This window comes from Athene noctua, chromosome 1, assembly GCF_965140245.1.
Source record: "Athene noctua chromosome 1, bAthNoc1.hap1.1, whole genome shotgun sequence".
Taxonomy (NCBI): domain Eukaryota; kingdom Metazoa; phylum Chordata; class Aves; order Strigiformes; family Strigidae; genus Athene; species Athene noctua.
In genome coordinates, this window is record NC_134037.1 from 82,396,206 (window position 1) to 82,413,482 (window position 17,277).

The window sequence follows — 17,277 nt, forward strand, 5'->3', positions numbered from 1 at the left end:
CAAGGCCAAGACAGCTCAAGGAAGAGCCTTTCCCGAGGGCTAACTGTTAAGGTGCCTCTGGGGAGCAAGGCCCGAGGGTGTTCATAAGCCCTGTGCAGGCTTGGGCAGAAGCAGTCCTGTCCTCTTCTCTGCTCCTCAGGCTGTGTCTAGCTCAGTACCAGAGCTTTGCTGTGATAGTATGGTAAGTGAGAGCGTAGCAGACAGGACTATTTTTCATAAAGCTCCAGTGAATCTGGCTCAATTAAAGTCTCATAAGTCTTCAAGCTTAAAGCCAGATGAACATTCAAAAGCCAAATACCTAAGCTGCTCTAACCTCAAGTGACCTTAATTAACAATCTAAGTGGATAGTTTAGCTAAATTTTTTTATATGTTTGGGAAGGAGAGTGGTGGAAGATTAGTATTAAGGATATTTAAGAATAAATATGGCCAGCATTAAATATAAACTGATTTTAAAAGACAAGTGCAGAAGTGGAGAAGTTTTATTAGTGATACTCTTTCTCCCTTGACTGCTTTCCTGGCTGTCAACATTTCAAATGAGCAGTTCACAGGTGTTTTTTTAGTAACTTTAAGATAGCCCGATTATGCCAAGATGCAAACCATTCCTAGGGAGCAGATTTTGGCCTTTATCTGTTTATCCATTGTTTCTCCACATATTTATCTGCCAAATTATCCACCCTAATTACTTCATCTTGGGTCTCTTAGGTTCAGAATTAGGCCCAGAGAGAACAGATAAACCGAACAGAAATCTTTATGCTTGCTTGGAGTCAAAAAAAAGCACATCCGACATCACAACACGATTATCCTTAACTCATTCACTGACTTCTGGCAGCCTCCATCCTGTCACGCACATGTATAATTAAGGCTTGAATCGCCAGTGAGGGAAGCTAATGGCATCATTCCCAGGGACCACAATGGCCTTCAAATCTAGCTGGTCTATGGATCTATCTAATTCTGATGCAGTTCTCATCCTGCTCCATATAAATCAAGCTCATTGCAAGCGCATGATGTTAATTATTTTTTTTGCCAACGGCATCAACTGTTCATCAGCTTCTGCTTTTAAATACTTTTTTCAGCCTCCTTTCCCTTTAGCGTGTCCCTCGGAATTATTCAGACACCTGGAAACAAGGAAGGGTATAGTTATGGAGCTACTTTCCCCTTGTGAATCTCTGCCTCACAATTTTTTTTTTAAGCTGGGCACTGTTTGCAGCACAGTCCAGATACAAGTCAAAGGGGTTTTTTTCCCTCTTCAAGAATATGGGGGGGAGGGGAATATTTATTTTCTACTTTAGCTGCTCTTGACAAGAGAGGGGTAACTGGTATTTTGAATTAACCATGTTAAATCTAGGAATGCTGTAAAATGGCATAAAGTTTCATGCAACTAATGTCTTTTTAATATAAGATAGCCCTACTCTGAAGAATTTATCTTTTCAAATTTTTAACTGTACCTGGTATCTCTGTCTGAGCTTGTTCAGGTCACTGCATGTGAGGTGAGCCCCACCTTTATAGGAAACGCAGAGTAATCTGAATTTGCTTGAAAACCTTTTAAAACTATTCAGCAGTTTCAAGTCATTCCTCTTTCCTCTCTCTGTGTCCCTGTCCCTCCCAGCACTGTTTCAAAACATGCACAAAAAAAAAAAGAAAATCATAAAAGCTCACCCCTACATTTCATCTGAATAAAATCCAGCTGGTGAATCGACTGCAGTAAAGGTTCACTATCCAAAGTCAAGTCAAACTCAGCAGACACTTTTGGCTCCAAGGCTCCTTTGACCCACTGTTCCTGAGATACCTGAACACGCTTGATTAAAGCATCCGAAATCTGAAAGAGAGTATGAGGCTTATAATGAAACGGCAAATGCACACATTGAAAGTGACAGAATGCCTGTGAGATACAGCACAAAGAAAGCAGGAATATGACAGCACAACAGCTGAGATGAGATCTGGTTGTTTTGGGGTGAGGTCCATTTATGTTGCATCCTTTCATCTTGCCTTTTCAAAACAAATCTCATCTTAGGGTAGGGAAGTAAAAATCGCATTTATAAAGCCTGTTAAGATTATGTTACGTATCATGCCTCTGAATGCCACATACACTTCTGCACTCTGTTCTCTGATCTACACAATCTAGTTTTGCTCTCCTGTTTAAAAAGCAGTTGCACAAAGAGAGGCTTAAATGTTAGAGGATCTCTCCATTCAGCAGAGCTGATTCAGCGGATGAAAGCAAAAAAAGAATAAAAAAATCAGATGGAAAGGGAGGTATGTATTTCTCACAGTGTGGGTGCTAAGTTGTCAGATTTTTCAAAGAATATGATGAATTTTCTATCATTACATCAAAACTGAATTTCATTTTTAAAGCTTTGCTCTAGCTCAGCCCACAGACAATTAGGCCAAAAGTCAGACTAAGATGATTGCAGCGGACTCTTCTGAAAGTGAAATCCTGATTCTATGGAAATCAATTAATTCAACTGTCCTTGAGTTCAGTGAAGCTGCCACTTGTATATCTGGAGTCCCTCCCAGTGAGCTTCCTGTAAGTCACAAGGAGCAGAATTTTCTTCTAGATAGGTCAGAGAGAGTTTTTCTTTACTGCAGGAGTTCAGGTACATTTCTTCATTACTGTTACTGGAAGACACTCCTGCCTGAGCCCCTGCATCAACAGCTCCTAATCAGCCTGTGCAGTAAGTAGAGGAGCATCTCATAGCCTTCCTACAACTTTGCAGTGACTTACTGCGATGCTGGATCCCTCAGCTGTGTTTCAATGTCCTGGCTGCAAAAGTAGCTGCTCTAAGTAATGCAGTGCCTCAGTGCTTGCCGGCTGCCTTGAAAGCATCGTTAGATAAACCAGGAAAAGGTGAAAACAAAAGTATTTTTTAATAAAAGATGACTAGAAAGAATGAAGCCACAAAGGTTACAGGAAAAGTAAGCTGAAATGAAAACGAAGCATGTATCTTGCTAGCACACAGATAAGACCTAAAGACCTTTAATTTGTCCTGCAGTATCCAACAGACAGCCTGCTAAAATCTGTGTAGTCTTGAGATTAACGTACACTACATATTCCACACTCTTGCTTGAGACCTGACATGACTGTAACAATCAATCTGGAGTGTTAATAGGTTTAAGGTGGCTAATTGTCATTGTGTTTTTTAGGGATGCTGTGACAGTCCCCTGACACTCATGTATTCACGTGTGCAGGGTGCCCTGTTCAGCTGACAGCCACGTGCAGATCATTTTGTTTGATGTGCCTTTCTTAGGCAATTAATAAGGCAACAGAACTAACACAGCAAAATAAAATAATTAATAAAAATAGCAGAATTAATTGGGCAAAATAATTAATTGGTTAATAAAACTGTTATGTTTTGTCTCATCAACAGATACTTTCACTGCTTGCACCTAAGAAACAATATTCTGCAAATTAAGGCAATTGTTAGTGAGGCCATATTTTGCAAAGAGGGGTTACCTGGATCCTCCAGCTACAAGACAGGTCTTGTAGCCCAGTGAGGTGCAACAATCCCGGTGAAGTAAAGCTACACGCAAGCTCTTAAGGCTGGATTTTCTCACAGGGGAGATATCAAAAGGACTCTTTCATGGGAGAAAAAGTAATGCAAAAGGGAAAAGCAAAAAGGGGAGAAGTACTACTCTGCTGAGTCATAGACCTTTCCAAATTGATCAGAGAGGTCTGTGAGTCCCTGTGTTGGGTTTCTCAGATGAGAATAAAATAATATCTTGTAGAAAGTCATTATTAACTGCATAGTATCTGTCTTCCGGCTCAGAAGGAAGGGCTGGCAAGAGGAAAGATGTCAGCAGTCAGGGAAGTGGCATGACCACTAACTCCACATCTCAGTCAGGGTACAGCTGTTCAAAGCCATCCCTTCCCTGGGCCATTCATGCAGCCACCAGGCTATCTGAGCTTTTAGACAATGATAACAAGAGTTAAGATGAACCTGCCTCAGAGGTGGAAGACCCTAATTAGTAAAACTGACCATTTTTACATTTAATTTTAATGTCTTGTCTTTTTTTTTTTTTTTCCCCCGAACATTGGAAAGAAAAATACCTGTAAAAACCCAGAGGGATCATTTTCTTTGATAACTTCTAGGCAGTACTCCATAAGCCCTGTTGACTGGCGTAGCTTGAGTGTACAGTGATTTATCTGGTCCCAAACAACCTGGAAAACAAGCATCAGTACAGTTCTGATGACTGCCTCAGCTGACAGTGAATTGTATAAGATTATTTCAGAAGAAACAACGAACGGAAGAGTGTGTTAAAGCTGTGCTTAATTTAGCTGCCATATGGCCATTGCCATATCTCCATCAGCTACACTCACTTACGCTGTATTGCAAATACCGATAATTAGCCTGGCAAAATGTTGTGCACAGGGGATCTCAATTTTCAGAGCAGATTAATTGCTCAAAGATCAGGCTTGAGGAACATGTTTCTACATTTGCAGTATTCACATGTACAATCACACTTCCACTAAAATCTGAGCTTTTAAAAAATCGTTCACTTAAAAGGCAACTATTACAGAGGATAACTGCAGGAGTGTTTTTTTGCAGATTATACTCTACCGTTCTCTTCAAAATTCACCATTGATCCTGCTCTGTTTAAGAATGCATTTCTGTGATTAAGAAATAAAAAAGCTGCATCTCATTTTTCCAGATTTTGAACTGGATTCTGCTGCCACATTGCTGTAGACTAGGCCTAATTGCACCGTGCTCGATAGCACAACTCCCACGGTACAACAGCCTAACAGGAGTAAACTGCAGGATTAGCTGTGCTCTTAGCAGTATGTCCTAAGTGTTGGTTCTTGTTAAGCATGGGGGTTTTTAAATGCTGATCTCAGGTAGATTTTATTAATTCTTTGCCATCTTAGATATTTCACTTCCATTTTTTCTTCTATCTTAGATGCTATTAATGTTACTGGCAGTACAATACCTCAAAATCATATATGCAATACAACATTTCAAGAAATGTGTCTATTTAAACATTTGTTCAACCATTTATAGCTTTCCTCTCCCCACCCCCCTTTACTGCATTTCTTTAATATCTTTTCAGTGGCACAGGGATTTCTGGAGGTGACTTGCCTGAATTTCAAAGGTTTGAAGAGACACCAAAATCCCAACATTTTACTTGGGCAGAAGGTTCCAGAATTCAAACCACACACAGGTTTCACTGGTAAGCACCTCTCAAAAGATAGTCCCAAACCATCAGATAGATAAAGACTGATGGCCTGATTCAACAAACTACTGAAGCATATGCCTCATTTTAAGTGTATAAGCACAGTTCCACTAAACCACTGAACTAGAACCTGCTAAAGGACTTTAGGATTTGGTCACTAGGAATTTTCATGGTGTAAAGGGCTGGGGACTTGATGAAATGCACAGTAACACCAGGTATCAGCAGCTGTGCTCAGCTGATGAGAGTTGTGCTCACCTTCAGCTTGTGCTCACGTTCTTTGGTCACCTTTGTGAGCAGTTTTGCCTTTTGTCGTGTTAATGCATCAACCAAGGCATCACACTGAGCGACAAGACAGGCTTCATAATCCAACCCGTTCTCCTAGAAGAAGGTGAGAGTCATATTCATCAAAGAAATGATATTTTACGTCTTAAGCTATTGCTCATTCTTACCTGTTTTTCTATTCAGGAAAGAATTCTTTTCAAGACCTCAGCATTTCTGTTGCCCTTCTGATTTCATTATAGCTGTATCAGCAATAGCTGCATGCTATAAAACAAACACTAAAATGCTATGCCACAAATGGGCTTATTTAAAACTTCGACTTACGGGCACTTTCCGGATAACAGATGTAGTACAACATAATGTAAAAGCTAAACCTAACATACACAGTGCATACATATACATAAAACGATTCTGCTCCATCCTGTTTTAATTATTCCAATGTAGCAACTTTGAAATCACTGGCTCTACACCATGGCAATTCAAACAGAATTATGGACCTGAATCTGGTCTACAGGCTTATTACAAGGAAATTAATCAGGTACAAAGCCCTGAGATTTGTGTATTGTTTCAATTCCTTTTTAAAAAATAGCTAGCAGTTGGAAGTGGAGACATGTATTTGATTAGCTTAAAAAGCCCCAACAAACATGGTCAGTTTTCATTCACGTTGTGGTAAAACTCTCTGCTAGGCAGAGGCCAGCATCTGAGGAACACAACACTGAGCCTTGAGTAGGTCCTGGGTATCATTCAGTGTTACATAAACCCTGTGCTCTCAATGGGGAACCAACCATGCTACCACAGAATCCCATGCAGAGGTACAAATCTGAGTAGATGGTACTACAAGGTCCTGAGCTGCCCCTCCTCCCAGGGATGGCTTTCTCTGGCTGTGAACAATGCTACAGCACCCACTAAAAGGGAGACTCTCCCTTGCTTCCTCTGCTCATGAGACAGCTTTCAAGATCCTCTTTCAAGGAGTTGTTCAGTTACCCTATCCGCTTTCCTCCCAAATACCCAAATGAAAAAAAAAAAAAAAAAAAAAAGCAAGCATTAAATGTGAAAAGATTTTAAACACGTGCTGAAGAAGCATCTCTGTGGCAAGCCATCACACGCCCCTAACTCATTACTCGTTACATGTTTTTCTCTTCTGTTCATTTGCTCTGTCTTCATTCTTTTGAGAGCAAAATTTTCAGGACTGTATTGCCTTCCCTTACTGCAACCCATGCATCCTGTCCTCCAGCTCAGGGACACAGGGTCACTCTTTTCTGAGAGGCCCCTGCCGCAATCCTAGACCTGCCAGCAAGATGGGTGGGGGCAGAGACACCAGACGGCTCAGTTACTGTTCACAGGTTTGTCTTAGACTCTTCCTGTTTGCATCTCTCCCTCCTCGGCTTATATCACACCCAACTCCTCCTTAAGCCCATTTCCATCCAGCTATTCTTGAAGTGCTGGTCTGTATACAGAGCCTGAATCAGCCGATGACTGCAGTGCATCATTTCTCTCCTCATTTTCTGTTCACACATCAAACAGGGTGTTTGGCAATATGCCTCTTTCAAGTGAGAAAGGATGAAATTGTTACAGCAGATGGGAAAATCTGAAAATCAGATTAATGACAGCAACAAGGAGGAGCAAGGAAGCAACAGGGGCAATGAGGAACAGGCAGTTTCTGGAAAGAAGAGACCAAGAGATTTAAAAGTGACCTCAGAAAGGAGAAGGAAAGGAAAAAAGAGGGGGAAACAATCAATCTGCAAAGCAGGGAAAAGAAAAATATATATTTGCAAGCTACCCCAAGCAAGATAGAAATACAGCTCCTGGGAGCTCTGGCAAACTCAGAGAGGAGAGGAAGAGTGCAGGTGGCTGTCTGGTCTGCCATGCATTGAGACAGGATAATAAAATGTACATATTGTTTACACTCCTTTGTGTAAACATACATTTTAAAGACATTTTTGCTGAGGGGTAAATGTTGGTACGTGTGTGTGACAGCCATCATAATACTCCTATTAGAAATAACCTGCTCTGAGATACATGGTTCTGGGTATAAATCTATGTACAAAGGCTACATCTATTCCTCCCCAAATAACAGTCCAAGATCTGTTTTTTCGGTCCAGATACCAAAAGGCACAGATCAGCTCATGACACATCTAAACCCTTTCACCTTAAATAGTGTGGCTGTACCAAACCTGCCTACCAGGAGTATTCCTTGGTACGTGCTATCATCAAATGCTGCTTGAGCATCACCTGGGAAGATTGCCATTTCTCATGGGAGAAAACCATCCCTGGGAGCTCGTTAAGGGTTAAAGTGTGTGGGTGATCATCTCAGAGCTGAGCCCTCGCCTTGTTTTACTTAGAAATACATTATATACAGGGCTATATACATATATTAAATACAGGGCTGATTAGCCCTCCTCTTTAGATTTGCTGAAATTTGATGTCCTCACTCAGACTCAAAATAGAGACTAGCACAACGTGTGAGGGTCAGATCCAGCTTTGTGCCCAGACATGCCTAAATGTTACAGGGTAACTGCTGGATACAGTTTCGTCCTCTGAGTTCTCCTCTAGCACTTTAAGCAAAGAGCAGCATCAAATAAATGGCTAGGTCTTTTGATGTAATTGTAGCAGCTCCCTTATGCAGAGCAATTTGGCAGTGATTCTATTGAAATCCACTGAAGAATTTTACAGCATAGTCATAAATAGTCGTAATAGTCCAGGTTTAGGTTTCAGGAGGGAAAAATACATTTCTAATGGAGGTAGGTGACTCAAGAAAAGACTGGTGATAAACTACTGTTTTGGATGAGTTATCCCATTCTAAAATAGCTGTTCATATCTGTATGAAGAACTGCTTTCTTGAGGTGCCTGTCCTTCTCCTTGGACAATGAAAGAAGCCTAAATGGCTAAATTAGATGAGCTACATAACTTTTAAATAGGTAAGGTCAGCTGAGAGAAACCTCACATTGTGTTCAAAACATGGCATGTGACAGATGCCAGTTGGTGCCCTTGCACTGGTTACTTTCAGTTAGATGTGGTGTTTTTTTGCCAGTTCCTTGGTCTTGGTTTGTTCCCTTCCCCTTGTGGTGAAAGACCGTGAGGGTGGGTAGCTAAGCTGTCCTGTGGCAACCTGAGAGCTTGGGCAGCCTTTGCGGTACGAATTCATCATCTGGAGTGTTCAGTGGAATATCTTAATGATTAAATTCTAAACTAAATACAGCTATTTGAACTTCTGCTTGGGCTGTCTGTTACTAACATGCACAGGACTTGGTTGTTGATGGAAGATAAGCAAGTAGCAGAGCGGGCATACTGTAGAGAAGATGATGTATATCCATCCCACAGAAAACCCACCACCGCAGAGCACTGCTGCTGCAGATAGCAAGCATCTCCTCCTGGGCACTGTGAAGCTTAAACTAAGGCAGCATGTTTCCAGCCACACTCTGCAGGGTAAGAAGGGCCTTGAGGATCATCTGACCTCCAGCAGTGATGAACCTAAATTTAGTTGAAAATAGGACTTGTTTCATTTTCGGTTTGTGCCCTCAATTACTGTACCCACCATGAGCCCTTTTCTGACTATTAAACTGGTTAATTATAGGCATGAAAATATCTTCTGCTTCAATAAACAGACACATTGATTTAGCAACATTTGCTTCTTCTTTATTTTGATTTCCTACAAATACTCTAATAAACAGGTTGACTGGATTTTGTCCAGAAACTAGTATATTTTTAGAAAATGTAAGGTGAAAAACAAGTAGCATGTTTTGAATGTGTTAACATGAGAATTTATCCTAAATGCCCAATTCAAGCAATTGCAGTCAGGAAGGAGCCCAGCAGCATGACTGATGGATTCAATCAAATACTAATCAACACAGCTCAGATGTCCGGTATTGAGTATCAGCTTCTTGCAATGAACAGCAAACAATCTAGAAGCTAAGAGGGGCTTGCAGGCATTATTGGATGAATAATTTTGCCTAGCAAATCCATTCAAGGAAGGTTAGATGATTCTGGGAAAGATGAAAATAGCGCAGCAGACAAGTCATCAAATAAATTATTCACTCAGTTCTATTGATTACTGTATTATCAAAACAGCTAATATTCTACAGTTACCTGGATCTGCTGCAATAAATTTTTCAGCTGAACCAAAAATTCTTTAGCTTCCTTTGCTTTATCTGAAACACCGTTTAAAGCCTGAGACAGCTGTGCCTGCAAGAAAAAAAAAAAAAAAAGGTGGGGGAAAAAAAAGGAAAAATTAGAGATAAAATGCAAATGTCTTTCTTACTAATCCTTGGGTTTGATGATTAATAACGTTCTAAAAGGCTTACTTGCCATTGCATGTATTCTTACAAGGACAGAGTGTTTTTACTAGAAAAGAACAGTTAAGACTTTAATTGTAATAAGATTTAATAAAGGTGAAATATGCATGTGGGGGCAGTCAAGTATTGTGTCTGCACATACCACTTAATTGCAGTGACTGGGTAAGTCAAAATACCTTTTTATAAGACAGCTACCCACATATATAAGGAGATAATAGCCTTAGACAGTAGCATCTGTCATGCCGAAAAATCCCCAAGTGCTTTCCAAAATGCCACTTTTTTTAAAATCAAAGCCTGAATTCTTTATAAATGTGGTAGATCCTACCAAACCTGAGATACACTAGGACCAAAGACAAGTCTGCATTTTCAGACTTCACAGTAATGTCCCTTTGGGGCTTCAGTTTTTCGTTCTCCAACCCAACAGAAGAGTATTTCTGGAAAAGTTGGAAAAAACCCTTCTAAATTTTTGACTGGTGAGACATATGGAATATGTCTTTTGCAAGTCCACACTGAAGACCTAAATTCCCCTCTTCTCAGCTGCCACCTGAGATCTCTGAATCAAACTGGAGGCTTCTTGATGGACTTCCACGATGGGAAAGAAATGGCAGTTCTGCCATCTTCTGACCAGAGCAGCCCTGGCGCAGCTTCCCTGGAAGCCTGGCTGGGATTACAGAAACTGTATTGCTCTGCTTGTCAGCCCATGGTAATCCCGGATCCAGCATTACTGCTCTGTGCAGACATCATGCAGAGTGACTGGATAGGTCCCATCGTGAGTGTCCTGCAGGTTAGATATTCTCTTCACGGGTCTACCCCTCAGGCAGACTTGGCATCTACCAGAATGCCAATGCCCGGTTAATTATCCTCACCAAAGAGACACAACAACATTTCCAACAGGAAATGGAAGATGAAGTATCTTTGCTAAAGTCAGGTTTTCAGAAGGTTGCCATCTCTTGTTTCCTTAGGACTACAGTGTGCCTTGAGACAGAGCCTTGTATGTCCAGGAGGCACAAAAGTTATGTGCCCCTAACATGAGACCTAATTGAAATTCAGTAAGTCACGACTCATTCTCTGCTTCCCTCTTGCTCCTAGAGGGAAGTAAATTACTCCACCCCTGAAAAGGGCACAGCTCACTTCTTCAGGCTGTCAAAGTCTTGAGTTTACCTCCCACCTGCACAAACATGCTCCACTTGTGTTTGCTCACTCTCACAGGACAGCAAAGAGCAGACCCTGGCAGTTCCCTGTGGGCACCTCACAGCCCAGCTCCGGGGCAGGCAGCCTTACCCGGGCAGAGCCACTGCCTCACCCCACATGGCGCTGCAGGGAGTGCGTACAAACCCTGACTTGGAGCTGGGACTGAATTATAGAGAAAGAAACCAGACTAGGGTTTTTTTCCTCATATTCACACAAACTTTTTCCTTTTAGCCCAGTTGTAGCTATTATATTAGCGCAAAATTTGAAAATATAATGTGCTTTACCTCAACTCATTTGTAACAAAGGTAGTGGGAAGACACATTACTGTGTATGTTTCTCAGTATTTGAATATTCAGCACTCTCTTTTACAAACTCTTGTCGCTGCAGAAAAATTTAAAGCGATGATGTTTGATATGAATGCTACTTGAGGTCACAAAAGCAAACTCCAGGTCCTTGAAAGGGTCCCTGTTTTCTGCCAGATCAGACAATCAGGACTTCAGATCAGCTCTCCACATGCTGATCACAGTTGCCAGAGTTTAAAGCCCACCCTTTTTGATTGCACTTTCTTCTCCATCCACAAGCCTTTGGTTTGTCAAGCTGATGCAGGACAAGGTAGAAGCAGCATACAACTAAGCAGGTGAGGAGGAACCGAGAAAGAAATAGGTGGCAAAAGCATGGTATCCTCTGCCACTGACTGGCCCAACCAAATTGTCCCAGGGAGGCAAGGGCTCCTTTCTTTCAAATCAAAACCAGTGATTGGTTCCAACAAAAGTAAAACTTCTACTTTTCCAACATCTGCTCTAGCTCTCAAATCATCGCAAAGTGCATTTAACCAAACGAGAAGAGCCAAAAGCTATATGCGGGCATCTCAGTAGCCACAGAAAACTGAATCACTGCAGATGAATTGTAACCAGCATACAGCATATGTACCAACGGCAATTAGCACAGTCACTCCTGGCTCCTGCCATGCTCCCATCGCAAAGACCTGCAATAGAAACTCAACAACGTCACTGTTGAAATGGCTCGTAAGCGAATTGCTGCGTTCATTAAAACCTGTGGTTGCATTAACGCAACTGCAGCGTGAAGCCGAGGAGAAGACCAGATCTCCATTTGTGAAACCCACTTAGAGATAATAGCCTTGTTTTTCCAGGCATTTGTAAAAGATACCTTACAAAGCAGTGGAATTTAGTCATGCATTTCCCATTAAAATCAAATGGAGCTACATGACTAAGCCCTCACTAAACCAACCAAGCCATAAAAAATGCCCTATACACTCAGAGCAATCTTTCATGATGCAGAAATACTTACTAGAATCCAAACTGAATGTTACAAGCTCCACTGACTGTGACACTTAATAACTCCTGACAAACAGTATTCTACCTGGTGTTATCTTTACTTTAATGCCTGGTCTTGCAACAAATAATGTGGGTGCTGGAGATGGATAGCAAGTTTCTACTTCAATCAAATACAGTAACAGAGAGATAATAAGGGTGAGTAATTAAACCCTGATGGGCATGGAAGACTGATGTTTCCTTCAATTTTAGAAAATGAACGAGATCATGCCCACATCCTTTTTTCAACCAAACAGTTCATCTCATTTAACTTGTTTTCCCTCTATCTCTCTTTAGCAGCAGATTAACTATTGATTAGCTAAGCTTGTCCTGGTGCTGAATGCTGAAACAGCCCACGTGGTTTTGGGAACACAACTCTTTAGGCCAGCAAATAAAAGCAGGCATTTGGACTCCAACACTTGTCTTCAACTGCCTGCCATCCTTTCATTCACAGACCTATCCAACTGTGGCTTTTTTTAGCATTTCGGTATATATATATATATATTTATATACACACATATAACCATTTAGAATGGGCAGAGCTGAAATGTGTCCATCACTCCTCATACTGGCAGGTAAAAAGGCCTACCAACTTAAATCTGACAACAGTGTCACTGTTCTTGCTAAGAAGACATAAAAGGACTTAACTCTGGCAGAAGACTTACAGTTTTACTTAACAACCTCAAGCTGCTGGTCCATATGCACTTTTCATGAAAGAGAATACAATAAAGCCCAGCTAAGTCAGTGGATTTTCACAGATTTATGTCATTGGGGCCCTGTTGTTATTTTACACCATTTCTAATTTCTCTGTAGGAGAAGTTACATACGGCAGTGTAATAGGGAACCTGCACCATTAACAGGGGCCAACCAGTGGCAGTATAGCTGAGGGTAAATGCACGTTTCAATGCATGGTCTGTAGCACTGTAGGGATAAACTCTGTAGCTTGCCACTAGATCACTACATACGGCACAGACAAATAAGTCAAACACTTTGAACAAAAGGCTAATACGGAAGTGGGATGGAAATGGATCCTAAAGCTGAAGGTGGTCAGAGCCTCTGGAAAATCAATTTTGCAGTCAATAGAAAAAATGTTTGAAATTTGCTGTTGTGGGATGAAACTGTGTCCTGAGAGGTGGGGAAATTGATCTGGCAGCCCTCTACCAGCCACTGGCCTTAGAAAGGAGATAAGCAGGTGCTTATCAGCTGACGGTGAACAACTGCCAGTCTGTCAAAATTACTGGGCTAAGAACACTCATGGACAAGCCCTTCCAGCTGCCTCTACCAGCTACACCTGGAGCATCTGGAGAGAACACATAAAACCTGAATTACGTTTCATATACCACTCAATGTAAGTAATTTATGGTTTGGCTAAAGTAACTACAGGTAATAAACTTGTAGAAATTGCTGTATCTGAGAACTATTTCTAAGCAGAAGTATCTAATTCCAAAACGATTTATCTGAATGAATGTGAGCTGATGATTTAGGCTGTCTGGCTATATGGTTCCATTATATTTATTTTCTGCCAAGCACATTGTTCTGAGAAAATCAATATTCACAAGACCACAATTTCGGAGTCCCCAATTTAGTTAAATTTGAGTATTTTTTTTCTACCACTAGAATTTTCACATTGATTGAGTCTGTAAATCAAGAGAAAAATCACATTCTGTGATACCTTAGATGCAGAAAAAAAATGCAGTAAAAATATAAACCACCAGGGTATTGTTCACTCTTCTGACAACATTTGACAGTACGAAAGAGAAAAAATGACTGACTGAATTTTGATTACACCGGAGTTTATCACATTGTTCAAAAAGGCATCAAACAGTTTAAACTCAAGGTAGACCACAATACAGCACAAGCTTGTCTCTCACACTCTCCAAAACATCAGCCATACTTGAACAGTGAACTCTTGTCCTTGCTCACTAAAATAATTCTGCTCAGAAGTGGATTCTGCCACTGGCATAAGCAGCAATAGCTGCAAATTTGTAATCAGCTCCTTCTGGGCCAAGAGAACTTCTCCTCTGCACAAATACCCGTCCTGTTAGGGAGGAGATGGCTGAGCCCTTGGCAGGGCATTCAAACTGAAACAAGTACTGAAGAAGTTTGTCTTTCTCAGATGGACAAACTATGCATATCAATCACCCCGAGGGGCATCTTTTTTGAATCTTAAAATCAAGACAATTTTTTGCCTTGCCAAATGTCTTAGCCTAGCTTGTGCTCATCCCCTCCGTGGCTGAAGGATGATGAAACCAGTCTTGATTTGTCCTCTCCTGCAGTGTCTGAAAGGATCCCTCTGTACTTCCTTTACTACTAGCTGCAGCAGAGAGCGAGAAGAAGGGAATCCTGCAGACAGCACAGCTGGCCAAGTGCTCTTTGCACAGCTGTGGGGGAAGTTCTTTCCCCCCAGTACAGCGGGAAGCTCCAAAGGTCTGCTCTCAGCACTCAGGCATTAAAGTCCCCTCTGTACATTGATATGTATTCACTAATCATTTTCCCAGGGTCCACCGTTCTTAGCAAGAACGAGCTAACTTCGTACATTCTTTCAACTTGTACGGTCATGTCTTGCTCTTTATTCTGATGGTTGCAAAGTCTTATTTTTACCAAGAAGTGCATGGCCAAGTGAACCCCGTCCCCCAGGGGGCTCCAGGGAGGTCTAAGGCGCATCCCTTTCAGACCATTGCATTACCGTGATTCAGGAAAATCTTTACTTGTCCCCAGACCCCATCCATCCTACAATTCATCGCTCATCTTTGTGTCATGAAGGTCCCACTAGTCATTCCTCCTGGCCCCTTTGGGAACTGAATGGGAAGGGAGACCTCTTTGAGGCCCAGGAGAGAACACAGTGTCCCACGTTCCTCCTTATCACTCTTTCCTGTCTAAAATATTCGAGTGACTCTGGGCGACTCTTCCTCACTGACGTGTGGTGAGACATGGTTGTGGCAATTTGCACAGAGTCCTGGGTGAAAGGGAGGTAGTGAAAGGCAGGAATAACCATCCCGTCTCCTCACGGGCAGCTGCTGCCACCCACAAGAGGACGGGATGGCCAAGGGCCCTGTGGAAGGCAAACAAGTTAGTGAAACGGACTGGCTAACCCCAGGTGTCTGCCTGAGGCGTGGTTGAGCCTGAAATTTGCTGACTGAGGCGAGGCCAACGTGTTGGGGAGCCTGTGGGTGTTCTCACCCTGAGCCGGGGCTGTGGGGTCACTGGGCAGTCAGGAGGGACGGGAGACCTAAGAGCGCAGGGGAAAAAAGTCTCGGAGGACGATGGACGTGAAGTAGCCTCATGTCCCACAGAGTGCAACCCGACATCGGGGCATCGGGAGGGAGGAAATCATCGCCCCAGCTGCTCCCGGCCGGCCGCCGGGACTCACCTTGTGCTGCTTCCACATGGCGCCCAGGGCCTTCACGTCGTGCTTGCCGTGCTGGCCTTCCTCCAGGCACCGGTAGCAGACGGGGCTGCGGCAGCTCACGCAGTACATGCTGTAGTTCTCCAGGTCGTGCTCGGCGCACGTCGGCAGCCTGCGGCCGCCGCCCGCCCCCTTCCCGCCGCCGCCGGGGGCGCCCGGGGGTGCGGGCGGCGGCGCCAGGCGGTGCTTGGCGAAGGGCCCGCGGGCCGGGTGGCAGCGGAGCTGGCAGGGCCCGCAGTACAGCACCTCGCACTGCTCGCACAGCACGGCGGCCGGCTCGGGCGGGCTGCGGTCGCACAGCTGGCACTTGGCGGCGGCGGCGGCGCGGCCCTGCTGGTACCGCTGCACGATGGCCTCCAGCAGCCGGTTGCGCTGGAAGCCGCGGAGGCCGCGCTGGTCCAGCGAGGCGCTCCGGTGGCACTGCGGGCAGGTGAGGGAGGAGCTGGCGGGGCCGGCGCCCCGCGGAGCCGCCGCCGCCGCTCCCGGGGGCGCCGGCACCAGCGGCAGCACCCGCACGCCGTTGGGGGACTTGAGGCTGGGGGTGTAGGAGCCGTAGCCGCTGTCGGTCTCGCTGTGCAGGCTCAGCTTGTCCGCGTGGTCCCCGCCGCCGCCGCCGCCGCCCGCCGCGCACTCCGAGTCCAGGCAGGCGGCGGAGCCCGCGGCCGCTCCCGGCCCCGGCCCCGCGGCGGCGGCGGCGCTGGGCGGCGGCGCGGGGCCCCGCGGGTGGAGCAGGGGCGGCAGGTGCTGCTCGCTCTCCGGGGTCTGCACGGCGATGGTGCGGGCGCAGGGCAGGCAGACGTTGTGCGAGCAGGGCAGGATGATGGGCTCCCGGAAGAGCGAGCCGCACACCGGGCACTTCAGCTCCTCTTCCATGGCCGCGGCGCGGCTTTGTGCGCGGGGCTCGGCCGGGCTCAGGCGAGCGGCGCGGGGTCGCCGCCGGCTTCCCCCATCCCCCGCGGCGCCGTCCGCCGCCTACGGCGCCGGGGGGAGGCCGGGGGGTCCGGCCCCCGCTCCCCGCCGGGCGGTTCAGCACCCGCCGGGGAGAGACAGCGCCGGGCCGGGGCCGGGGCCGGGGCCGGGGCCGGGGCCAGGGCCGGAGGAGGAGGAGGAGGAGGAGGAGGAGCCGGCCGGCGGCTGGAGGCTGCCTGGGGCGAGGGAAAGGCTCCCTCCCGCCCGCGGCTCGGGCAGGGAGCGCGGTGGGGCTGCTTTAACGTTGGTGGCATAGAGGAATAATATACGGGCAAGGGAGGCGGGGGGAGGAGGGAGGGCAGGGGTAGGAAGGGGCGGGAGGAGCCCTTTCCAGCGAATAAGTGGTCGCTCTCTCGACGGCTGGGGACGGCGAAAACATTTTTTAAAGGATCTCTGTACAGCGGTGTCTTTATATGTTTAAATAAAGCCATTGTTTGGGTAGCGGATTGAACGCAGGCGGGGTTCCGTTATCCCTAGGAGCCCTTTCCCCACTCCCCGAGGCAAGGAGGGCGCTTTCCAACAAACCGAGCCTGTGCCTCTCCTTCGTACAGACCTCGCCGTGCCCGAGCACGGCCGGGGTGCTCCGGATGTCAGGCACTGTTCGAGGGAAGAATGAAAAAAGGGTTAAAAGAGAAACGAGAAACCC

At 45.0% G+C, this 17,277-nt stretch overlaps 1 protein-coding gene across 16 annotated transcripts in view; it reads right to left on the reverse strand.

Annotated features, from left to right (window-relative positions):
- Positions 1-16,861, reverse strand: part of TRIM67 (tripartite motif containing 67) — a 40,515-nt gene extending 23,654 nt beyond the window's left edge. For 6 of the 16 annotated variants that reach the window (XM_074896714.1, XM_074896713.1, XM_074896709.1 and 3 more), the window contains exons 1-6: positions 16,385-16,861; positions 15,627-16,291; positions 9,529-9,624; positions 5,419-5,541; positions 4,043-4,153; positions 1,663-1,816 (exon numbers count right to left, since the gene is read on the reverse strand). In XM_074896714.1, coding sequence (XP_074752815.1) covers positions 1,663-1,816; positions 4,043-4,153; positions 5,419-5,541; positions 9,529-9,624; positions 15,627-16,291; positions 16,385-16,535 — 1,300 coding nt within the window. In that variant the 5' untranslated portion in view covers positions 16,536-16,861. Of the gene's footprint in view, positions 1-1,656; positions 1,817-4,042; positions 4,154-5,418; positions 5,542-9,528; positions 9,625-15,626 lie in introns of all 16 variants that reach the window. The other 10 variants (XR_012632877.1, XR_012632875.1, XR_012632876.1 and 7 more) reach the window with 6 other exon arrangements.
- Positions 16,862-17,277: the final 416 nt, after the last annotated feature.